The sequence below is a fragment of the Garra rufa genome, chromosome 10 (assembly GCF_049309525.1).
Source record: "Garra rufa chromosome 10, GarRuf1.0, whole genome shotgun sequence".
NCBI classification, from domain to species: Eukaryota; Metazoa; Chordata; class Actinopteri; order Cypriniformes; family Cyprinidae; genus Garra; species Garra rufa.
The window spans coordinates 31,204,718-31,230,816 of NC_133370.1; the positions used below are offsets into that span (position 1 = coordinate 31,204,718).

The 26,099-nt window shown below is 43.5% G+C and overlaps 1 protein-coding gene across 1 annotated transcript in view; it reads left to right on the forward strand.

The window, feature by feature from the left end:
* dpydb (dihydropyrimidine dehydrogenase b) overlaps positions 1-26,099 on the forward strand; it is a 212,100-nt gene that overhangs the window by 18,412 nt on the left and 167,589 nt on the right. The window contains exon 3 of the mRNA XM_073849425.1: positions 9,947-10,029. Within this exon, the coding sequence (XP_073705526.1) occupies positions 9,947-10,029 (83 nt within the window). The remainder of the gene's footprint in view (positions 1-9,946; positions 10,030-26,099) is intronic.

Below are 26,099 nucleotides of genomic sequence, written 5' to 3' on the forward strand. Positions count from 1 at the left end.
TAATTTAATGTGCCCTTCCTTAATAATTTTTTTTTAAAAGACCCCAAACTTTTAAACGGTTATGTATATTTATTTATCATTTATTTGTACTGCATGCATCATTCAGCATTTATACTTGTGTTCAGATAAGCAGAAAGTGAAATGGCTTCTATCCTACTATTTGCTAATGCAATTAGTTTTTCTTTTTCAAAACATGTGATCCACTTAAACTTTAATGATTAAATCACTACTTAAACTCTTAAGATTGATAGTTTTATGTGAGGATCATTCATCTCAATACAGCATCAGTATCAAATGTACTTCAAGATTGATCCACCCATCTGTATTGCTGAGTTGTATTATGGGCTGTTAACATGTGTTCTGCTCATGATAGAGCGGTGTCAGATTGATCGCCAGGAGAGCAAAAACATGCTCCAACTTAAAAAAAAAAAAAAAAAAACCTCTTCTCACTCCAGGCAAAAAATCATGGCACTCTGGTTTTCCACACTGCTCACATATTCTGCTATCAAATCAAAATGATATATAGTCAGATGTTTGAACGTGGTGAGGTTATGATAAGATATTCTTTGAAATCTTTTGTGTGGTATCAATAATACCAGCAAATTCTTCTTGTGGCAATCAAGGCATCATACTGAGGCACCATTTTAAAAAATTTAATATGTGCGTTGTAAAACAGACTTTGTCTCTTCTGAATCTGTATCTTGGCAGAGATTTCTGCAACACAAGGTTGCCAGCCGAAGAGCAGAATCCAGTGGAGGTTCATAAAAGAACTATAGCGAAATATCAGATGGCTCGCTGGATTGCTTTCTTATTCACCACCCATCTGTGTTATAATAAAATGTAGTAACTCAGCCTCATGCCATAAATTAACTCAGTGCATGAAATCGAGTTAGCCTCAATCTCAATCATGTTGTGATTTTATTTTCTTGGCGCCTCAGCCGTATATATGTGCGGGGGAATTTCCTGGCTCCTCATCCCTTTGAATTTCATTAAATAGCTTAAGTCAGTTGTCACAATGGCTTCTGTGAAACTGTATTAGCTTATGGAATAAAGAAAACAGCTTAAGCAGCTTGAACTTTGCCTCCTAAAAAGGGAGGGGCTGGGGGAATCCTCTTTAATGCCTCTCTGATAATGTCAGCCATGTCATGTTACAGTGTTAAATGGCACCAATTAATCCTTCCGTTTTAAAGTAGAAACTCGTAAATCTTTAAAAGCAGGATAATCTCTGAACAGTCTACTCGACAGCGTAATCCTTCAGTCTGGTCATATTCAAATCTACAGCCTACAGAATATATTTTGTAGCTGTTTTTCCTCAACGGTTGTATTATTTACAGAACATGATAAAGAATTGATTATATTAATCTGTATATTTGCTGTGTTCTATTCATCTTCTTCCTCAGCACAGCAGTAAGCCTATGGGAGAGACTTCCGGTCCATTAGCCGCTGTAGGGAAATAATGAGAAGATTAACAAAGTGTAGTAAACTGTAAAACTGTTTGCATACAAACCAGCATGTTCATAAAATAATACATTAAAATATTATGGTAAAATACACCAGTTTGCAATATCAAGCAGCAACACGAGCTGTTTTGTACAGCTAAAAATAGCTGGAAGGGGATGAGACCGGAGCCAGACCCATCAAATTTACAATGGCTGCACCCACGCTTACAGGAAGAAAAGGGTGGATAAATAAATCATAAATTTATGAATTACAATTTAAACCCACCAAAAAAAAAAAAAAAAAAAAACAGAGGTCAAACAAAAGATTGGAGTGACTGTAAATTAACAAAATCAGTTTTAGTTCTTTATATTACTATATACAGGAGATTTTTTTAAGGGTCATAATGCATATTTTTATCTGGCACAAGATGGAAAGGAAGCTTGTGTGCGTTCACAAAAAAATATTGTTACAAATTTCTCACACTAATTTGGAGATTCAATGTGAAATTATAACACTATAAATATATTATAGTAATATGGAATGAATTATGACACAGATCACAGAAAAACGTGTGATTGAGTGTGTTTGTGTGAGTATGTATGTGTGTGTGTATGTATGTGTATATATATATATATCTATCTATCGATTGACAGCGCAGAGTTTGTCCTTAACCTTGAAACCAATTTTTTTTTTTTAATAACTTACTTGTTCTCCTGTCATTCCAAAGTTCCAAAACGTCTAGGTTACGTAGGTAACCCTCGTTCCCTGAAGGAGGGAACGGAGACGTTACATGGGAATTCGCTTAGAATCCAATCATCTCTGAGCCTTATACAAAAGGCCAATGAAAATTGGCGAGTGGCATTTGCATGACGCGCCACGCCCCGTACATACGGGTATAAATAGCGACGTCATGCGCCAGTCAGACAGGTTCTTCGCTGAGGAGCCGGATTGAGCCGGCGTCAGCGCGACGACAGGGACGTGGCAGGGGATGTAACGTCTCCGTTCCCTCCTTCAGGGAACGAGGGTTACCTACGTAACCTAGACGTTCCCCTTCAGTCGAATCACTTCGACGTTACATGGGAACTGACCCTATGGAACAAGCCACGTCCCTGCGCCGCGTTACGCAACGACCACGTGCCGGCAGGCGGACGTGTCAACAGGCGGACGTTAACGTAACCTTCCCAACGCCCTGGGGCCCGAGAAGGGGGGTCCCCAGGGATGCCAGAAACTGAAGCAGGGGTTGGGGGGGCGGAGACATGAATTCTGTCCATGTGAAAGTAAGAAATTCAATATATCCATAAGGGGGTTTTAGGGATATACGAGGGAAACAGAGGCCTTCTGGTTGACCCCTGGAAAAATATAGAGAAAAATAGCCACAACCTGCGGGGCGAAGGAGACCCGGCAGGAGCACAGTCAAGAGCTACTCCGCGTCTAGCCCGGACTGAGGGGCATGGAGGGCCCAGGTTCGCCGGAGGGAACAAACTGGGAGATAGCGCACGGATCCACGTGGGAATGGCGCAGCAAGCCGACACTAGCCGTCCTCCCGGTCACCTGTCAGAACTCGGGAAGAGACGGCCTCTAAGCGAAGGTTGTAAAACCTGGCAAAGGTATTTGGTGTCGCCCAGCCGGCAGCTCTGCAGATGTCCGCTAATGAGGCGCCATGTGCCAACGCGTAGGAAGATGCAACACTCCGTGTGGAGTGGGCATGCAAGCCTAAGGGGCAAGGCTCTCCCTGATATAAGTAAGACAGGGAGATGGCTTCTACCACCCAATGCGCCAACCTCTGTTTGGAGACAGCATTCCCTTTCTGCTGACCTCCGAAGCAGACAAAGAGCTGCTCGGTGCGTCGAAGTGCCGAGTGCGGTCTACGTAGGTGCGCAGAGCACGGACTGGACACAACGATGCTATAGCTGGGTCTGCCTCCTCCAAGGGCAGAGCTTGCAGGTTCACCACCTGATCGCGGAAAGGCGTGGTGGGAACCTTGGGCACATAGCCGGGCCGGGGTCTCAGGATGACGTGAGAATCGCCGGGCCCGAACTCCAGGCATGCTTCGTCGACAGAGAAAGCTTGCAGATCCCCCACCCTCTTGATGGAGGCCAACGCAGTCAGGAGCGCTGTCTTCAATGACAGAAACTTAAGCTCAACTGAGGCGAGGGGCTCGAAGGGAGGTCCCCGCAGGCCCTGGAGGGCGACGGAGAGGTCCCAAGAGGGTACGAGGCGCGGTCTGGGAGGATTGATCCTCCTAGCGCCTCTGAGGAATCTCACGACCAGAGGGTGCTTCCCTAGGGATGATCCATCCACTGCATCGTGATGTGCGGCAATAGCGGCAACATACACTTTGAGAGTCGAAGGGGACAGCCTGCGCTCCAACTTCTCTTGCAGGAAGGAAAGCACTACTGCAATCGTGCATCTCTGTGGGTCCTGTTCTCGTGAGGAACACCAGTCGACGAATAGACCCCACCTCAGTGCGTACGCCTGCCTTGTAGAGGGGGCTCGGGACTGAGTGATGGTTTCTACCACGGCCTGTGGAAGGCCGGCGAGGTCTGAAGCGTCCCGTCCAGGAGCCAGACGTGCAAGTTCCATAGATCGGGACGTGGGTGCCAGATAGTGCCCATCCCCTGAGAAAGAAGGTCCTTCCTCAAGGGGATTTTCCAGGGAGGGGCTGCCGCGAGGGAATTGAGTTCTGGGAACCAGGTCCTGGCAGGCCAGTATGGGGCGACCAGGAGAACCTGCTCCTCGTCCTCCCTGATCTTGCACAGGGTCTGTGCAAGGAGGCTCACTGGGGGAAAGGCGTACTTGGGCCCCGGAGGCCAGCTGTGGGCCAGAGCGTCCCTGCCGAGGGATACCTCGTTGAGGGAGAAGAACTGCTGGCAGTGGGAGGATTCGGGGGAGGCAAACAGATCTATCTGGGCCTCCCCGAAATGCCTCCAAATCAGCTGGACTGTCTCGGGGTGGAGTCGCCATTCTCCAGGGAGGGTGGACTGCCGTGAGAGCTGATCGGCTGCACGGTTGAGTTCCCCCGGAATGTGAATGGCACGTAGCGATTTCAGCCACGTTTGACTCCAGAGGAGCAGACGGCGGGCGAGTTGTGACATGCGACGAGAGCGGAGGCCGCCCTGGCGGTTGATATAAGCCACAGTCGCAGTGCTGTCGGTACGCACAAGTACGTGCTTCTGACGCAACGTCGGTCGGAAGCGACGAAGGGCCAGAAGCACAGCCAGCAACTCGAGGCAATTGATGTGCCACTGCAGTCGAGGTCCTGTCCAGGAGCCCGAGGCTGCTTGCCCGTTGCACACAGCACCCCAACCCGTGGTGGAGGCATCCGTGTAAACCACGATGTGCCTGGACACCTGCCCCAGGGGTACTCCGGCCTGGAGAAAGGCAGGGTCTGACCACGGGCTGAACAGGCGGCGACACTGCGGGGAAACGCCAATCCGGAGTGTGCCACGGTGCCATGCCCGTCTCGGGACTCGGTCGTGTAGCCAGTGCTGAAGCGGTCTCATATGAAGCAACCCCAGCGGCGTTACCGCGGCCGCAGCTGCCATATGCCCCAGGAGCCTCTGAAAAGTTTTTAGAGGAACCGCTGTCTTGTGCCTGAATAAATCTAGACATCTCAGCACCGACTGAGCGCGCTCGTTGGTGAGACGGGCTGTCATGGAGACCGAGTCCAGCTCCACACCGAGAAAAGAGATCCTCTGCACTGGGGAGAGTTTGCTCTTTTCTCGGTTGACCTGAAGGCCCAGGCGGCTGAGGTGCTGAAGCACCAGGTCCCTCTGGTCGCATAGCACCTCTCGAGAGTGGGCTATCAGAAGCCAGTCGTCGAGATAGTTGAGGATGCGGAAACCTGACAGCCAAAGAGGGGCCAGGGCCGCTTCCGCAACCTTGGTGAAAACGCGAGGAGAGAGGGACAGGCCGAATGGGAGAACTTTGTACTGGTATGCTCGACCCTCGAACGCAAACCGAAGAAAGGGCCTGTGGCGAGGAAGAATCGAGACATGGAAGTACGCGTCCTTCAGGTCGATGGCTGCAAACCAATCCTGGGGACGAATGCATGTGAGCATGCGCTTCGTAGTGAGCATCTTGAACGGCAGCCTGAGAAGGGACCGATTCAGGACTCTGAGATCCAGGATGGGTCTTAACCCACCACTCTTTTTGGGCACGATGAAGTAGGGACTGTAAAACCCTGACCTCATCTCGGCTGGAGGGACAAGCTCGATCGCATCCTTCGCCAGTAGGACTGCGACCTCTGCACGCAGGACAGCGGCGTGGGTGTCTGAGTGGACACGAGTGTGAAGGACACCTCTGTACCTGGGCGGAGCTTTGGCGAACTGAATCGCATAGCCGAGACGTACCGTCCGTATCAACCACCGCGAGGGGCTGGGGAGCTGAAGCCAGGCCCCCAAGCGCCTCGACAGGGGTGTCAAGGGAACGTTGACCGACGTGACCGTGGTGGGGCAGCCTAGGGGGGGAACAGGAAGGGGAGACAAGCTGCTCTGAGCAGGGCCTACCTTCTTCCCAGGTTCCCGCGCTGGCGAAAGACAGCTCCGAGTCCGGCTCCGAGAGGGCATCCTGGTGCCGCCCGGAACGGGAACACGGGGCCGAGGCCCCGGAGGTGAAGGAAATTGCTCTTTTATTGAAGTTGTGGGTACCGCCGACCCGTGGGCCGGCGGCAGCGTTAAAGTGCACAACAACCCCCGGCCCTCCAGCGGGAGCGGGGACGTAGATGTTCTCGTCCCCTGAAGAACAAACTTCTCCACCTCCGGGTTGCCCGCGTCAGGGACGTTTCGCGGCTCTTTTGCGGGTGTTCTTTGCAGGTCCCTGAGAGGCGGGCGGCGCCGCACCCCCGCGGCCGGCTCGACGTCGGGCCGTCTCCTTCTTGGGTTCAGCAGGCGACGGAGCAGTTTTGGTGGGGGCCGCGGGGGGGCGCCCTCGGCGACGAGCGGGGGGAGGCTGAGCCACCGGCGGCGGGATGGGTCTAGACTCGCGGCGGGGCAAGATGTGTTGAATGGCCTCCCTCTGCTTCTGGACTGCCGAGAACTGCTGGGCAAAGTCCTCGACAGTGTCGCCGAATAGGCCACTCTGGGAGATAGGAGCGTCAAGAAAGCGAGCCTTGTCGACGTCTGCCATCTGGGCCAGAGTGAGCCATAGGTGTCGCTCCTGGACCACGGCTGTGGACATCACCTGACCAAGGGAACGCGCCGTGACCTTCGTCGCCCGTAGGGCGAAGTCGGTGGCGGCGCGGAGTTCTTCCATAACCCCCTGGTCGGGACCACCCTCGTGCAGCTGTTTCAGGGCCTGGGCCTGATACACTTGAAGGATCGCCATAGCATGCAGGGCGGTGGCGGCCTGTCCAGCGGCGTGGTAAACGCGGCCCGCAAGGGCGGACGAGCGCTCGCACGCCCTGGACGGGAGATGCGGACGATCCCTCCAGGTGGCGGCGCCGCGTGGGCACAAGTGCACCGCCACAGCGCGCTCGACCCGGGGAATCGCTGCATACCCCCTGGCCGCCCCGCCATCGAGGGTGGCGAGGGGAGAGGAGCTGGGGCGGGGCCGTGATGAGAAGGGGGCCCGCCAGGATCTGGTCAGCTCCTCGTGCAACTCCGGGAAGAATGGGACCGAGGGGGGGCGAGGTGGAGCCGCGGGGGCCCTCCCCAGGAACCAATCATCCAGCCTAGAAGGATCGGCCGGGGGCGCCTGGGGCACCTCCAAACCGATCCCCCTGGCGGCCCGGAGGAGCATAGCCGATAGCTCGACGTCCACCTCAGACGGAGCGGCCACCTCTGGAGGGGGCCGCGCCGCCGAAGCGTCCGCCTCGCCAACCGACTCTCCCTCTGATGCTGCGGTCGACATCTCATCCTCCGCAGGAGCACCGAAGGAGACGCTCAGCCCGCTGGGCGGGGAAGCGTACTGCTCCGGGAACTCGACGGGACCACGCTGTGTGACAGAAGACCGCAGGGCTTTCTGGGCCGGCGGTGCGTTCTGCACGGTGACAGTTAAGTCCCCCCCGCGTCTCGCCGCGGTGGCCGAAAAGCATTGACGGCTTAACGACGGACCGCGAGAGGAAGGCGGGGGGAGCCGCCTCGCGAACGAGCGGCGGGACTTCAGCGTGCTCATGGTCATGCATTCGCAATGAATGCATTCACCATCCATGAACGCTGCCTCAGCGTGCTCACTCCCCAAACACGTGAGGCAGTGATCATGTCCGTCCGCAGGAGGGAGGAAACTACCGCATCCTGAAGCGCACGGCCGAAAAGCCATTCTGAAAAGAACGTCTTGCGGCCGCGAGAAATTGCTCTTTTAGCTCCCGGTCTGCCCAGGGAAAAAGCCGCGGGGCGGCTGTGCACTCAACGGGACTTTCTCGCTGGAATGCAGTGCGGCTGTAATGGCCGTGAAAACGGCAGCCCGCAGGAGATCGCTGACGGCCGCCAAACAGAAAGCTCTTTTAGTCTTGGCAGCACGTCAGGAGAGAGAGCAGGAACTCTTTTGAAGAACTCTTTGTTGTAGAAGTCTCGTAGAGAGAGAATAGCAGGCTCAACATCAGACGGATCTGAAGCGAAGAAGCTGTCTGACTGGCGCATGACGTCGCTATTTATACCCGTATGTACGGGGCGTGGCGCGTCATGCAAATGCCACTCGCCAATTTTCATTGGCCTTTTGTATAAGGCTCAGAGATGATTGGATTCTAAGCGAATTCCCATGTAACGTCGAAGTGATTCGACTGAAGGGGAACTGTATTACATTTTTTAGGACATATTTTGAGAAGTATTTAGTTTAATCAAAAGCATCTCTAATGAATTGATTTAAAATTCAAATTTAAAATGAATTAATTGATATGTGTATATGTGTGTACATAATAATAATAATAATAATAGTATTATTATTATTATTATTATTATTATTATTATTATTATTATTATTATTATTATTAGTAGTAGTAGTAGTAGTAGCAGTAGTAGTAGTAGCAGTAGTAGCAGTAGTAGTATATTTTTGTTCCCCCAGAAATACTGTGTTGTGTATTTACATTTTTATAAAAAAATAAATAAATAAAAAAAAATTGGTAAATAGTTTTACTGTTGAAAATAATAATTTTATTTTGAATAATAAATTTATTAGTAGTAGTGGTACTATCATTACATTAAAAAATATTTCTGTCACGGTTTCTTCAAGTTAAACTGTACTTTTATTTTGATGGGTTTCTGTGAAGACCTTTAAGCTTCTGTTTGTATATGATATAATGATAGTTTTTCTCATTAGAAACGGTAAAATGTTCATGAAGTGACTCTCAGAGCAGTTCTAGAAACTATGTTTGTGTTCATGTACTCATATATTGAGCTGGCAGAGGCTGAAAAACATGCGTCACACACGCTTCAGTATGCGTGTAGTAGATGAAACTGTGCGTCTGTGCCATTCATTCACACAGAGACACGCAGAACATGCCTATTTAAATAGTATTTTTGCAGCTTAATTTAACTATCCAAAATTTGCCAAATACTGCGACATTCCACATTATACAGTAAATTCTGTTTTTATGACTGAATTCTACCATTCAGTCCTTGTTTTCATAGGGCCCTAAACATGGCTACACATTACATGTTTAAATTTATAGCAACCTAAACAAAGTCAAACAATCATACATCATTTTGATATATATTCAGATATAAAGTATTTATTCACAGATCATTCATTAATGCTGCGTTCCAGGCAAGTTTTTGAGCCCGCAAATCACAACTTCAAACCACAACTCACAAATTTGTAGCGATCCAGGACAAACTCCCTGAGCGCTTTTATTCTTATTATATTATTATTAATTTGGTTGCAACATTATTGTCCTAAAGTCTATTTTTCCACCACGTACTGTAACAGAGGCCAGCTAGTAGGTGCTGTGCAGGTAAACCTCACTCCCCGATCTCAAGAGACGCACTAGCGACTGACGCTAGAGGTTGCAGCCTTTAGCCTCCTTGTTAGTGCGTCCGCCTCCCGTGCTCGAGACCCACTCGGAGCGGGTGCAGTAGGACCCGGGTGTGAGGGGTTACATTGGTGCCGTGACCCGGATGGGAGTGAGGTTTAGGGGGGTGAGTGTAACAGAGGCCAGCTAGTAGGTGTTGTGCAGGTAAACCTCACTCCCCGATCTCAAGAGACGCACTAGCGACTGACGCTAGAGGTTGCAGCCTTTAGCCTCCTTGTTAGTGCGTCCGCCTCCCGTGCTGGAGATCCGGGTTCGAGACCCACTCGGAGCGGGTGTAATAGGAACCGGGTGTGAGGGGTTACATACCACTTGCATAAACCACGTGCATAAACACCGCATCCATAGAGGCTGTCATTGTTGTTTTGCGGACTATGTGACGTCAGAGCTCGGAACTGGGAGTACGTTTGTAATGCTGTCCTTCTGAAATTCATTGTTAACTGACACACTAACATAAATGTTATTGTTTTTGTTCAAATACACCCTAAAAATTCTGTACGGCTTCACAATGTTTACATGGCTTTGTGTGTTTCACTCCCACAGTCTTGTCTGAATTTGGAGAACAACTTCGATGACATCAAGCACACGACGTTGAGCGAGCGTGGGGCACTTCGGGAAGCGCTGAGGTAAGCACTGTCTCCATGGCAACAGTCACAGTCAACGCAAAGAGGAGTTTCGGGTGGGCAGCCGAAAGAAAGCGTGTGCATGTGCGTGCCTTTCTGCGAGGTGAGAACGAGTAGCGGCGTAAGTCATTCTTCATTATTGAGGGAATAGAGGGGTGTACAGCACTTGGCTCTGCTTTTCTCAGGGATTAATTTGTTGGAAGGAAGTCTCCCTCTGGGCTTTGCCTTGACTCTTCAACCCTGCAGGAGATGCTAAGGCTGAGTGCACAGTGAAAAATGTAAATGTTTAATTTGTTAGTTGAAAATGCTTTTGGGGATCCCAAGACAACATCAGAATACTTGATCACGAGGACCGCTGGTGTTCTGGTGTAGCTTTCAGTTTGCAGCCTTAAAAAACAATGTAAGTGATAAAGATTTGCGCGTTGTAAATAAGCTGAACAGGGACCTAGCTGAAATCTGTTGAGAACAAGGATCTTCATATAAATTTAGTTTTCCACTAACTTATTTGTTTCTGCACAGATATAGGCACTAAGCCTATATTTTCGCTTTATAGAGACCTATTTATCAATATAAAGAAATATATCATCCATCGTTTTAAAGTAGACACCTTTTGAACTTTTTCTGACTAAAATGCGATGATTGAGTTGTATATAGTTTACATTTTTCGGCTTTGTGTTTCATTCTGTGCTAGTTAATTACTGTGTAATGTGATCTCCTCCTGTAAATTAGATTTCATGATGGTATAGTTTGTGATAATTCTCTTTAATTTCTCTCTATTTTTTTCTTTATGAATTATGTATGACATTAAAGGAAATGTAGAAAGAGACAAATATCAGTTTTCTGCATAGAGCCTAGGTCTGAGTGATGTAATGAATATTCACAGTATATTTGTGATGGTTTTGCTGACAGTATAAAATTCAGCATCATCATGAAAATTATTTTAATTTGCTGTTTACGTGGAAGTCTCATTAGATTACTTTTGTAATAAACTTTTCAAAACTTATTTAGCTATTTGTGCCATCAATCAAAAAAGTTGTAGGCATTTTTAATGTGTTAAAGGGATAGTTCACCTAAAAAATAATATTTTATCTGCTTACCCACAGGGCATCCAAGATGTAGGTGACTTTGTTTCTTCAGTAGAACACAATCGAAGATTTTTAACTCAAACCGTTGCAGTCTGTCAGTCATATAATGGCAGTCAGTGGGACCCACGGCTTTGAGAGTCAAAAAACCATACACAGACAAAACCAAATTAAACCCTGCTGCTTGTGACGATACACTGAGGTCTTAACACACAAAACAATCGGTCTTTGCAAGAAAGTGAACAGTATTTATATAATTTTTTACCTCTGATCCACCGCAATGTCCAACTGTCCTGAGTGCGTTCACAACAGTCGGCACGTGACGCGTCAACATGCTCTGGCATAGTAGATGCATGCGCGTATACGTCACTCATTGTTTATTTGGTGCAGAGAGATTGTGGGTACGGCTACTAAAAGTGGTAATTACTTGTGCTTAAAACTAAAAAAATACGTTTGCTTGCGTGAACTCACCCGGGAATGTTGACTTTTCACCTGATCGACAGATTGTGACTGTTGTGGACACGCTCAGGACAGTTGGACGTTGTGGTGAATCAGAGGTAAAAAATGATGTAAATACTGTTCAGTTTCTTGCACAGAATGATGTTACATGTGTTAAGACCTTAATGTATCGTCACAAGCCGCAGGGTTTAATTTGGTTTTGTCTGTGTGTGTCTTTTTGACTCTCAAAGCCGTGGGTCCCATTAACTGCCATTATATGACTGACAGACTGCAACGGTTTGCGTTAAAACATCCTTTAAGATGTTTTAGTAAAAATGTGTGTAGGTAAATATTGCTAAATATTGATACATTTTTTCAAGGATTTTTGATAAAATAAAAGTTCAGCATTTCAGTTAAAAGTAATAAAAAAATAAAAAAAATAATTCGGCAACACTTTACAATAAGATCACATTAGTTAAAATTAGTTTACTGCATTAGTTAACATGAACTAACAATGCAAAAAAGTATTTATAATTCTTAGTTAATTTCAACATTTACTAATACATTATCAAAATCAAAAGTTGTCTGCTAGCATTATTTCATGGAAGTGAGTTAACATTGACTAATAATGAACACTGTAACAAATGCATTGTTAATTGATACAGTTGAGGTCAAAAGTTTACATACACCTTGCAGAATCTGTGAAAAGCTAATTATTTTACTAAAATAAAATGGATCATACAAAATGCATGTTTTTTATTTTATTTAGTACTGACCTGAATAAGATATTTCACATAAAAGACATTTACATATAGCCCACAAGAGAAAATAATAGTGGAATTTATAAAAATGAACCAGTTCAAAAGTTTACATACACTTGATTCTTAATGATGTTTCATTAACAAAGTTCGGGAGAAGACCGTCAGATACTTAGCGTAAACATCTCAAGAGGAGCCCACTCAAGCCAATCAATGCCATAGGTTTAAATACAGCTGACTCACCTATATCCACTTGACGGTTTATCAGTATCCCTCCACCACCATATCTCCTCACTCCGAGTTCTCACTACTCCTATTGGGGGTACTCTGGGTTCGGGCCACTCCCGAGCTCGGAGCCCTTCTCCGGACAGCACACCAAACACGCACTACTATACTCCGGCTAATTATATTATATGACCTTATTGTAGAGTATTCCAAACTTGTTGAAAGTTAGTTTACTTTTTGTAGCTATATTGCCCAGCTCTAATGGCCAGATGTGAAACGTAAGCCTACTGAAGCAACACTTATGTGTTGGTTATTTGCATAGTAAAAAACAGGAATTTTTTCAGAAACAATTAGTTGTTTGTACCATAGTTTATGGTGAAATAAGAGTGCATCTCTAGATGAGCCTTGAATACTAGCATTGATGACACAACAGGTGAAGTTAGTCATATTGTTTACCCTGTATCTGTTCTGATCACATCTGATCTATTTTTCGGACATCTGTCTTCTAAACATAATGATCTATTCAAATGTATACTGAAATAGCACCACATAATGAGTTCATTTGAATAATATGTCTTAATTCTGCATGGCATCGAATATGCATGAGCACAGCATTGCATCTGCTGATCATGAATAAAAAACAAAACAGCAGCGAAAACCAAGAGTTGGGAGAAAAAAAAATAGCGCTGAAAGATATTGGAGACATTAATGCACACTTTTGTCCTGCAGAGGTTTGATTTTAATCCTTCTCTAAACGAGACTCCCCTGCAGTGCCGGTCGGCAGATTTGATGAAAGATTTAGGTTTTATAACTGCTAATAATGCTAAACATGAAAGTCAGAGCGGCGCGCTGTTCTGGTGCTCATCACAGGAGGCAGCTGGCTTATTTGGCCTGTTTGTTGGGCGCAGAGGAAGCCCCAGGTCTGCATTCCCAGTGTCACGAAACAGCCAGAAAGTTAACTCCTCATTAAAGACCACACATTGGTTAACATAGTGAAGCAAAGTTACTGAAATACTACTCTTTCATACCTCAAAACTCTTATCAAAGATGCTGCATTACAGCTCAAAAAATTGTATTTTGACGGCTTAGTGTCAGTGAAATCGCAAGCACTCCAAGCACTCACAGCTTGAATCCTCTTTGATTTCAGAATAAATCCGATAATGACTAAGGAAAATTGTGATGTTTCATCCAGAAGTCTTTTTTAGGTGATTATGAGGTAAGGCAGTTTAGTCATCATATTGACTTGTTTATATAGGACCTACTTTGACATTTCTATTAAAATTCTAGCTGAAAAAAGCTAGTTCCTGACATGTTTCTGACATATTCAGTTAATGGAGGCAGTTGTTATATTTATTTTGTTCTCCCTTATAAAACAATCATAAAATTTTAACTGCTTGTTCAAATCCCATTTTAGGGGTCCCATCAGTAGGGTTGGGAACTGACATCTGTTTTTAAATATGCCTTGCATGAATCAAAAATGTGTAGTCTACTCTAATGAATAAATTATTTTTTGTGAATCAAACACAGTGTACAACTCTGAGACTTAACCGGTTAGTAAATACACTTTATATGACTACACAGGTGCAGGTTGTACCCATGGGCCCTGTTTGAAATTGTGTAAATTGCACAAATTAATACATACAATGAATAAATAAATACAATAAACAATGTTTTAAGTTTTTTCAAGTTTGTAGGTGTCCAGGTACAGAAACAGAATAATCAAATCTAAAATGGCATTGCATTGTCTTTACTGTGCAAATTAAATATAGATGAATTATTGTTAAAACTACAAAAACTATTCAGTCAAGAACAGTGAGTGATTTTCTCTCGTTTTTTCTCTGATTAACATTTATGGAAAAGTAAAGTAAGTAAATTAGGCATGTTCACTTTAAGACACAATGAATGGATCCAATATAATGATACACATCCAATTTCGTTCACAACTGTGAACGTTCATTTAAGACATAAGCAAAAGTTTTCCATGGATACTCAACAAGATAGGTATTTGGCTTTTTTAAGCATAAGAAGACACACAACTCAATTCGGTGTTCACAGGCTATGAGACACCGCACACGGGTGCTGAATTAAGTTCTTTTGCGTCTTTTTGCACTTGAATGTATAAATAGGCGTAAGACAACTAAATTCTGTGTTTGCTGCTCTCTGTGTGCGCACCAAACACAGTGCGTGAATACTCTGTGTTCTTTGCATCTTATTGTGCTTGAATGCTTTAAAATCTGTTGAATGTTTAAATTGGCAAGGCTTAAAAACACATGCAAATGATATGCTCTCGTGACAACACACAGCAGTTGCCCGTCAACTTTCCTGAGCGTCTTTCATCATGCTGGTCTCGGGCAAATCGCTGGCCAATGATATTTTATGAAATTGTAAAACATTATACAATAAAAATTAGTCAGTAATATTTTATAAAATTGACGATTCAAAAGGTCAGTAAGATTTTGATTATAAAATAAACCAAGGCTGTAAAAACAATAACATTGTGAAAATTATTGCAATTTAAAATAACTCTATTTTAATATCTTGTAAAATGTAATTTATTAATCCCATAACAAAGCTTAATTTTCAGCAACATTACTCAAATGTGTCTCCAATGTCACATGATACTTTAGAAATCATTCTAATATGCTGATTTGGTGATCAAGGAACATTATTAGCAATGTAAATATATTTTCTGTCACTATTTATAAATTGAATGCGTCTTTGCTAAAGTATTAATTAAAAAAAAATTCCAGAGTTCAAAGTCAAACTTGCTGTATTGTCAAAATAAAGGCAAAAAAGTCTTGTTGAACCCCATCAGATGTCGCACTGGGACGTTTTCAGGAAATTCGAAAAATAGGTTGAATGTCGATTTTTGTCAAAATTAGGTTTTCAGTAAACTATTATTCTTTAACATCCTGTCTATCATCTCTGAAAATATCAAAATTAACTTGTTTAGTGCAGAAAAATTGTGATTTATTGCAGCAAGCAGAAATCACTGTCTTTCTCTTATGTTAAGAACACTCTGCTTTTCCAAATGTAAACTACAAGGTACGCTATTCTTGCTATCTAAACATTCAAGGGGTGATCAAAATTTCAGAGACTAAGCCCATGATGAACAACAAAAAACAGATGTTAGTCGGTTAGTCAGATGCAGTATAGCGCTCCTGAATTGACAGACAGCTCTTGTTAAACCTGTGAAGTTAAAGTGAAACCCATCGCACTTTAAACCTAATTTTCTCAAAATTCCATTCTTGAAATCATAGCTATCAGTCAACTTACGATATCCATAACTTTTGTTACATTTAAGGTATGGACAAAATAAAAAAATTTGAACCCAGTTTTCATATGGTATCAAAACCTAAAAAACGGTAAAATTTCACTATGTGTTTGGTTTTCACACAGTTACTTGCAGAATATTATGTTATGACTTCAAAACAATTTTAACACCCTGCTTGGTTTGAAAACTGATACTTTTTAACGTTGTCGTCACATATACAGCTTCCTATGCATGAGTCTTTAAATTCTGTAGGTTTGCTCAGTAGCTCACATGATATGGCTCGATACAAAGAGCTCCGGTACGAATCCCATGAAACTACGGTGTGACAAAACAGCTCAGATTCGCATAAGGAAGATAAAAAAGCACGGCTGCATCAACAAATGCGTTTATATTTCTCATTTGCATTTGTTAACACTATGGGGTAGGTTTAGGATTGGGTTTGATGTAGAGGATATTTCCAACATTTCCAACACAATAGAGCATTAACCTTTAGCGACACTCCCCGGATATTTGAATTCTTAACAGCTACAATATATATCTCTAGCAATGTAATAAAAATGCAGCAATACGTGCCTGTACCAACATACGTGTGTTTTAGCACCACTCTCTGGACATTTCACATTGAAACTGCCGCTAAACGTGCATTAAAGAATTAGTTCACTACTAGAACAAAAAATTACAGAAAATTTACTAACCCCTTTGTCTTTCAAGATGTTTATGCTTTTCTTTCTTCAGTCGTAAAGAAATTGTTTCTTTAGGAAAAAAAAAATCAAGAATCATCTCCATATAGTGGACTTCAATGGAGCCCCCAAGTTTGAACTTCCAAAATGCAGTTTAAACACATTGAAAATTTACATACTTTTTAACCTCAAATGCTCGTCTTGTCTCATCTCTGCGATGTGCAATGTAGGGCAGTTTTGAAGTTGGGGAAGAAAACAAGATGGGAGTTTTTTGACATACCTTAACTGTCTTGAACCGGAAAAAAACAGTTAAAGCAGACATGGACAAGACAAGCATTTGAGGTTAAAAAGTATATAAATTGTCAGTTTGTTTCAAAAATTACTGATCGTTTTGCTAGGTTGGGATCGTTTAGAGACCTTTGAAGCTTCATTTGTAAGTTCAAACTTGGGGGCACCATTGAAGTCCATTATATGGAGAGAAATCCAGAAATGTTTTCCTCAAGAAACATAATTTTTTATCGACTGAAGAAAGAAAGACATAAACATCTTGGATGTCAAGGGTGTGAGTAAATTATCTGTACATTTTTGTTCTGGAAGTAAACTACTCCTTTAAGGTACAAAAATTATGGTGTTGCAGAAATGTATATAGAGGCATGTATTTTCCTGGGTTGCAAACTTTTGAACAGTAGTGCATGTTACTATGTTTGTTTTAATATTGTTTAATATGTGGTAAATGTGTCGATTTTTCGGCCTTGTTTTGAAGAATTATTGTATTTAATTTACCATTTAAATGAATTTAGAAATGTATTTAGAAATGGTATTAAAATTATCTCATAACTTGGCAATGTAATCGCATTTATTTTACTTCATATTTATTCCTTAAAAGTACTTGTAACTTTTTAAAAAAACTGGAATGGAATCACTAACTTCTTAATGATTTCCATCCCTAGTCACAAAAGTTTCACTGCACTTGTACTAACAGTCTGAAAGGTGAATTTGGCTTCATATGATACATTCCTGCTTGAAAGCAAAGGTCTCAAAGCCGACAGCTGCCTTTAGAGTCTGTTGTCAAACCGATTTCACAGATGTCAGATGACTGAAGTCACATGTTGCATTGTAAAAATGATGAGCTCTAATGAGGAATAATTCTCTGCTCCACCACACCCCTGACAGAAGTCCTCTTTTTCTTTCCCTGTATTTTCTTTGACACACGAGCCACACTATATAAAGGTGGATTGATCATTAAAACCGTCCTCTCGTTGCAGCTGTCCCAGCACCTAGTCTGAAAGGAGGCCCCTTTGATTCGGAGCCAGGCTTAATTGGTCGTATCTAAAATGGTTTAAGTAATTAAGATGACAGAGCGGGTCTGTGAGAGGACACTTTCCTCGTGTCCTCTCGCAGAGGTCTGGCACCTCTCTAGGGTCCTCATTATGACTCGGTCCCCACAAGTTACATGTCCTCACAAGTGAGGATTTTGACGGGTATCTCTCCAAGTTGACCTCCCACACACACATGATAAATTCATCATCTCTACAGAAGAGCGTTTGGGATTAAGTTGGTTGTGGTGGGAGGCAGGAGGTGATTTGACAGCGTTCGCTAATGCCCACGTTGATTTTGAAATGAGCTAACATTGTATCATGTTTTGTTGCACTGAGTAATGCGCGTGCTGCGTGTTGTTGCACCAGAACAAGCATGCTAGTGGGATCCAAAAGAGACCACAATGAAAATCTGGGTTGTAAAATCTAATTTAAACCTACAAATTAACAATCATTCAATTCAATTCCGATTCATTTGAAATATTTCAGATTCGACACTATTTCTAGATCACTAATTAAGAAAATTTGTGACATTGATCAAGTGCAGATGGTCGGATGTTCTTTCAAGATGCTCTTTGGATCATTCTCAAATCATCCTGGAGAACATGATCATCAGGTTTTAAACAAACTTGTGAAGTCATTCTGGCAAAAAGGGAAGCGCCAACTTACTCCAAATGGGCCATTTTAATCAACTTTCCAGTTCAACTTTTTACAAATCACTATGCTGATTATATAGCTTAAAAAATACTTAATTAGAAGAATGCAAAACAGTTTTTACAAGTGTTCTCAGACCACACTGTATTTCATTTGTACAATTTGATAGGATCATTGGTGCTTGCAGCTCTATATGAGCATGCACTTTTTAGTGTTATCATTGCTGCTGTTATTATTTTTATGCAATTTGTGGTGATTCACAATTTATTTCACAATAAAAGGGGTCATTGGATTCCCATTTTCCACAAGTTGATATGATTCTCTACGGTCTTAATGAAATGTCTAAAATACGTTGGTCAAAATTTCTCAATGCCCTTTTTACCTTGTTCTGTTCACAGCAACGTTTAGGTGCATGCCTCTTAAAATGCTAATGAGCTCTGCTCACTAGTGTTAATTTCGTCACCTATTTTTAATTTAGTCTTAGTCTTAGTCTTGTGCCAAATGTCCTTGTTAGTTTTAGTCATATTTAGTCATTCACATATCTTTTTTTGTTAGTCAAGTTTTAGTCGACGAAAAGTCTCGTCATTTTAGTCTAGTTTTAGTCAAAATCAAACTCAAGGTATCTTAGTCAAGTTTTAGTCGACTAAAAGTCTTTTAATTTTAGTCTAGTTTTAGTCAAAAAAGAAGTCAATATATTTTAGTCTAGGTTTAGTCAAAAAATTGTAGTCTTTTTTTAAAATAACACATTATTACTGAGATTATTACTGATACACATTTCAGTAAAAAAAGTGTTTCACATATCTCAAACATTGGTTAAATGTCATAATTACCTGACAAAATACACTTGTTGAATGATTTTTGTTGAATGCAAATGTTAAACGTGTCTGGTTTTCAATTTCTGATTTAGGAGACACATTCACAAATGATTAACCCTTTCAGTGGTGAGTTTAAAATATTCTAGCGGACCCCTGAGAGTGAGTTTTTTTTAAGCGACCGTTATTTTAGAACGTTCGTCCTTATTGTTTCCATGGTGACGCATCAAGCTTGTCATGTGACACAACACAGACACAATAACACTGTATGACAGATAGATCGCTTTTATTTCGTTTTTCCTTTTTTTCCAGAATACTCACTCACACACTTGCTTACCATGTCATGAACTATCTAATATTCCGATTCACAAATATGTGTGAATTAGTATGTTTCGTCGTTTAAAACCCTATATAAATGATCTGGATCGTAATCTGTAACGTGAGATGGGCGCGGCCATGTTTGTTCGCGCTGCTGTTCAGAGTCCTGTCAGCCGTATTTACAGCACATATACATTCATCCGTTTCTCCCGAAATACATGCAAGTAAGTGGCCGGTGAACTAGAAGAGGAATAGAGTGAACTTTTTAGTTACTAAGCCTGTGTGTATGTGACATGAATAAAACACATCGGCAAATTATATTTGAATAGATTGTTATTTGCTGCTTCCATAGACCTATGTGTGTATTTTACAAACTCTAAATGTCTCCTTTTACTTGTACTTATGTGTATTTAAATGTCTGAAACCTAAAATAAGCGTTATGTGGTTAAAAACACTGCATAGTTGTGATTATATGACAATCGCAGAGCTCGTCCGTCTCTGGCTCAGCGCCAGCCAGCGCGCCAAAGCGCAGTTTGAATATTTTAAAGCCGTAACAGCTGATGAAAAAGCAGAGAAGATTGTAGACGAAAATGAAGAGAGATTTTATCTTAGTTTTTATTTTATACAAAACATTTTCGTCTCGTCTTTTTTCGTCAACAATAATGCATGTTAATTTAGTCTTAGTCAGCGTTTTTGGACAGTGGTGCAGTCTTGTCATCGTCTCGTCTTAGTCATGAAAAAAAAGGTCGTTGACGAACATATTTCGTCTCGTCTCGTCTGACGAAATTAACACTACTGCTCACCCCGCCCCTCTTTTCAGTGGGGTGATGAGCCGAGGCTGTAAACGTTAGATCATTTAGCCATGAAACTTGCTAACTAGCACATTATTAGGAAAGACGATTTGCAAGGATTCATAAAAAAACCTTATACTCTTATACTCTTCTGTAGGTGAAGCTGAGTTGCGAATGATTGGCACGAACATAGACCCATTTAGGCATCGGAGGGCACATTCCCTACAAAAATGAAAGTAATCCACTGCGTCTTCAGCCGCTCAGATGTCAAGAGTTAATGATGACTGCTATGTTCATTATTACACCCAACAACAAAACACCTTATCGTTTAGGAGACATTTCTGTCTACACCTGCTCAGGCGTCGAAACAATGGCGGTCGGACTGTTCACAGCTCACTCAGGGCAGGTCTACACTCAAAAAAAAAGATTTCGGTCTAAACATAAACTTTATGTAATTAAATTACATGCAAATTTTCCATGCATTTGGATCACATAGTTTTAATATAAACATATTAATAAACTTAATGTGATTCATATGCATCAGTCATACGTGAATGAAACAGGTAAGATTTATGTAATATTTCCCAGTGTTAAACAAGCACTGCTCAGTGTTCATGTGTTTCCACACTACAGAGTGTTCAAGTAGCATTGACACAGTGTTGGAGTTAAGGAGATGTGATGATTGACCATTAATGATGAACACCTGCTGTTAACAAGCAGAATCACTGAAGAAAAGAGAAACAAGAACTACAACTGACTTCAGCCACAGCCAAGATGAAATCAACTGAAATAAAACAATACATTAAATCTCTCAAGATCTGATTAAACAACTCCACAAACAGCTTTACCAGCTTCACTCATTACTAACCAGACTGACTTCTGTCAGACTTCTAGAGAAGTTCTTATTGAGAATTAACAGATGTTTAGATGTTTTGTTTCATTTGAAATCACCATCAATGAGACCTGGTTAGTAATGAGTGAAGTTGGTAAAGCTGTTTGTGGAGTTGTCCACACGAAGCCGGTGCGTTCCCTATCCGATCATTTTTTTTCCTCGTTCTAAAAAAAAATTCCGTAAACACGAAACCACTGAAAACGGTGTTGTCAGTATCATGTCTGTGTTTTGTCCTGTTCTGTCATGTTTTCCTAGTGTTTTTCCCCCTATGTTTCTAGCTAATATGGTTTAGTCCTTGTCTCCCCCTTTTGGTTATGTTTAGTTAGTTCAGTCATGCCCATATTTGTATTTCCTCCTCGTTATCTTGTTATCTTGTTTGTGACCACGCCCCCGTTTCAGTATATTTAAGAGTCTGTGTGTGCACTCCCCATTTGTCCGTCAATGATTCTGTTACTGCTGTTTGCTTAGTTTCATGTGCTCATCTTATGCTCCCGGTTTTTGTTTGTTTGTGTTAGTTTCAGTGTTTCATTTAATAAACTGTTTACGTTTTCATTTACTCCGGTTCTCCTCATCATTCTCCACTCCTCAACCCCGCCTGGATCGTGACAGATTGACGGACCCAATACTGAAAGATGTTCCAGGAGGAGCGGATTATGGAGATTCGGCAGGCGGAGAGGCCGTTGGAGCAATATGTTGAGGAATTTTTGAGCGTTTGTCATCTGGTGAGTTGGAGTGATGCTATGGTTAACACATGTTTTTTAATGGGGCTAGACGATGATCAGTTGTTCTGTTCGGTAACTCCTGTGGATCGCTGCAAACCTGTTGCAGAATTTATTAACCATGTCTTGGCCCTTAGTCATTCCAATTTTTATGTCGATGTGGAAGATTCTAATCTTCCCCCCATTAGAAAACACGTGGCCACTCCAGCTCACCACCAGCCAACTTCCTCCACATGTTGTTCCAACGAGCCCGCTGTTTCCGGTCTTCCCTCGCTCCCTCCAGATCTCCATAGCTCCTCCCTCCTCGTCAGCCCGGAGCTCGCGGTCAGCCCTCCAACGTCTTGGCAAATCTTGATGGCTAGCGTGCTAGACCCACCATTGAGGTCAGTACGGGCCGCCACGCCAGCTCACAAGATGGCTGCCACACCAGCTCACAAGATGGCTGCCACGCCAGCTCACAAGATGGCTGCCATACCGGAATCTGCACGCAAGATGGCTGCCACGCCAGATTCGGAAAGCAAGATGGCTGCCACGCCGGATTCTGTAAGCAAGATGGCCGCCACGCTGGATTCTGTAAGCAAGATGGCTGCCACGCCGGATTCTGCAAGCAAGATGGCTGCCACGCCAGATTCTGCAAGCAAGATGGCTGCCACGCCAGATTCTGCAAGCAAGATGGCCGCCGTTGCAGAATCCTCGGCCAAGATGGCCGCCAAGCCTGAGTTCCCGGTCAAGATGGCCGCCGTTCCTGAGTTCACGGCCAAGATAACCGCCGTTCCTGAACCCTCGGCCAAAATGACCGCCCAACCTGAAATCCCGGCCAAGATGGCCACCAAGCCTGAGTCTGCACCCAAGATGGCTACCGCCAAGTCAGAGTCTTCGCTGGTTCCGCCCAGCCTTCCTGAGTCTCCTCTGGTTCCGCCCAGTCTCCCAGAGTCTTTGCTGGTTCCGCCCAGCCCTCCAGTGACTGCGCCGCCAGAGCGCCCTCCATTGACTGCGCCGCCAGAGCGCCCTCCAGTGACTGCGCCGCCAGAGCGCCCTCCAGTGACTGCGCCGCCAGAGCGCCCTCCAGTGACTGCGTCGCCAGAGCGTCCTTCAGTGACCGCTCGCCCAGAGCCTGCTCTGCCAGAGTCTCCGCTGGGGTCGTACAGTCCTCCAGAGCCCGCTCCTCAAGAGCGCCGTCCAGAGCCCGCTCCTCAAGAGCGCCGTCCAGAGCCCGCTCCTCAAGAGCGCCCTCCAGAGCCGACGCTATCTCCTGCGCGCCCTCCAGAGCCGGAGCTGTCTCCAGCGCGCCCTCCAGAGCCAGAGCTCTCTCATGCGCGCCCTCCAGAGCCGGAGCTGTCTCCAGCGCGCCCTCCTGAGCCGGAGCTCTCTCCTGCGTGCCCTTCCGTGCTCTCCTGTGTGGACTATACCCTAGGTTCCCCCAAGAAAATTTTGGGGGGGGCTACTCCCCTGATCGGCCATGGCCACCTGGACTGTTTACCCGGCCATGGCCACCTGGACTGTTTACTGTTTATGGCCACCTGGACTGTTTACCCGGCCATGGCCACCTGGACTGTTTACCCGGCCATGGCTGCCTGAGCCACCAGATCCACCATGGCCTCCTGAACTATTGTCCCGGCCATGGCTGCCTGAGCCGCCAGATCCACCATGGCCGCCTGGACTGTTTACCCGGCCATGGTTTCCTGAACCCCCAGTTCTGCCATGGTCTCCTCGACTGTTTTCTTGGCCATGGCTCCCTGAGCTTCCTGACCCGCCATGGCCACCTGAGATCCCTGATCCGCCCTGGAGACCACCTCTGTATCCCGTGTCCCCTGTGTCCTCTTAGCGGTCTCCAGGGCGCCCACCCTCCCTCCCCTTTGGATGTTATTAGGCGCGGGACGCGCCTTCGGGGGAGGGGGGGGGGGTAATGTCAGTATCATGTCTGTGTTTTGTCCTGTTCTGTCATGTTTTCCTAGTGTTTTTTCCCCCCTATGTTTCTAGCTAATATGGTTTAGTCCTTGTCTCCCCCTTTTGGTTATGTTTAGTTAGTTCAGTCATGCCCATATTTGTATTTCCCCCTCGTTATCTTGTTATCTTGTTTGTGACCACGCCCCCGTTTCAGTATATTTAAGAGTCTGTGTGTGCACTCCCCATTTGTCTGTCAATGATTCTGTTACTGCTGTTTGCTTAGTTTCATGTGCTCATCTTATGCTCCCGGTTTTTGTTTGTTTGTGTTAGTTTCAGTGTTTCATTTAATAAACTGTTTACATTTTCATTTACTCCGGTTCTCCTCATCATTCTCCACTCCTCAACCCCGCCTGGATCGTGACAGGTGTAGTATATATGCCAGACCAGTGTGGGGTGCTGTAATTCTGCCATAGAGATACACTATACACGGAGAAGAAGACTTTGAGCATGCGCATAACCTTGCGCGCTGTATACGAACTAAGAAGAAGACGAAGATGCGAACATTATCGCTTGTTGCTCATAACAGTTGCATAGAAGCAATAGATTTTGCTGTAATAAAGCTAGTAGGCTTAGTAGCAACACGAACACAATCATGTAGTCCGCCATTATTGTTGTTGCTGTTACGTGTGACGCAGCCGACACGTGATGTGATGACATCATCGTTTCACAAAATATACGTATTGGCTGTACACACGAAACCGCGAGGGTGTCGTTTTCAGATTTATCCACTTTGGGACCCGGTTTAAAAAAATAGCGGATTCAGTCTCCTAAAACGCTGGATCCGTGTGGATGAAACGCCAATACGATAAAAAATTTATACGTATACAGCGAAACACGTCTCCGTGTGGACAGGCCCTTAATGTATTGTTTTGTTTTAGTTGATTTCATCTTGGCTGTGGCTGAAGTCAGTTGTAGTTTTTGTGTTTCTCTTTTCTTCAGTGATTCTGCTTGTTAACAGCAGGTGTTCATCATTAATGGGCAATCATCACATAGTGATCTCCTTAAATCCAACACTGTGTCAATGCTACTTGAACACTCTGTGTGGAAACACATGAACACTGAGCAGTGCTTGTTTAACACTGGGAACTATTACATAAATCTTACCTGTTTCATTCATGTATCACTGATGCATATGAATCACATTAAGTTTATTAATATGTTTATATTAAAACTATGTAATCCAAATGCATGGAAAATTTGCATGTAATTTAATTACATAAAGTTTATGTTTAGACCGAAATATTTTTTTGAGTGTAAGATAAAACACCAATGTCAATCAACTATTCGTGGAAGTGGCCTTTGCAGAGCTATGAAAACCAAAACCACTTTTTGTGCCAGGCTGTAAACATATATTTTTCTGGGCATTTTAATTGGGGAGTCAATGGGATTGACTCTCTTTTAGAGCCAGTTTAACTGACTTCCATGTTGGTTTCAATAGCGAGAGCGGGAGGTTGCTGTTTGGTACACACACTGCCAAGACACATTTATGTTCAAAAAACCTGTGAAAGTTAATTTTGCATCCAATGACCCCTTTAAAACAAAAGCACTGTTATTTTAGCAGTAATATTTCTATTCCATTATAGTTTTAAATTTTTTGAATTTGCTTTTTACTTAGTTTTTAATTACTAATTAAATGTAATTGAATTTATTTTTATAAAAAGTATTTTTATATTTTATTCATTTAAACTTATATCAGTTAGTTGCCAAAGCAAAATTTCTAATTGTCATTGTAGTTTATGTATTTCGTGTACTATTTTTTTTAAATTTAGTTTTGTTTCAGAAATTAAAGGGATAGTATACCCAAAATGAAATGACCCCATGATTTACTCAACCTCAAGCCATCCTAGGTGTTTATGACTTTCTTATTTCAGACAAATACAATTTGAGTTATATAAAAATGTCCTGGCATTTAAATGGCAGTGAATGGGTGTTGAGATTTTGAAGTCCAATAAAGTGCATCATAAAAAGTACTCCACAAAGCTCCAGGGTGTTAATAAATTGCTTCTAAAGAGAATTTATGTGTTTGTGTAAGAAAAATATCCATATTTATGTTATGAACCGCAGTCACAATTTGCTAATTGTCGTACGCATTTACAAAATAGTGACGTTCTAGCAGATGGCGTAGTTTCAAGTTTTGTTTACAGCAAAGGAAAACCACTCCTCTTAG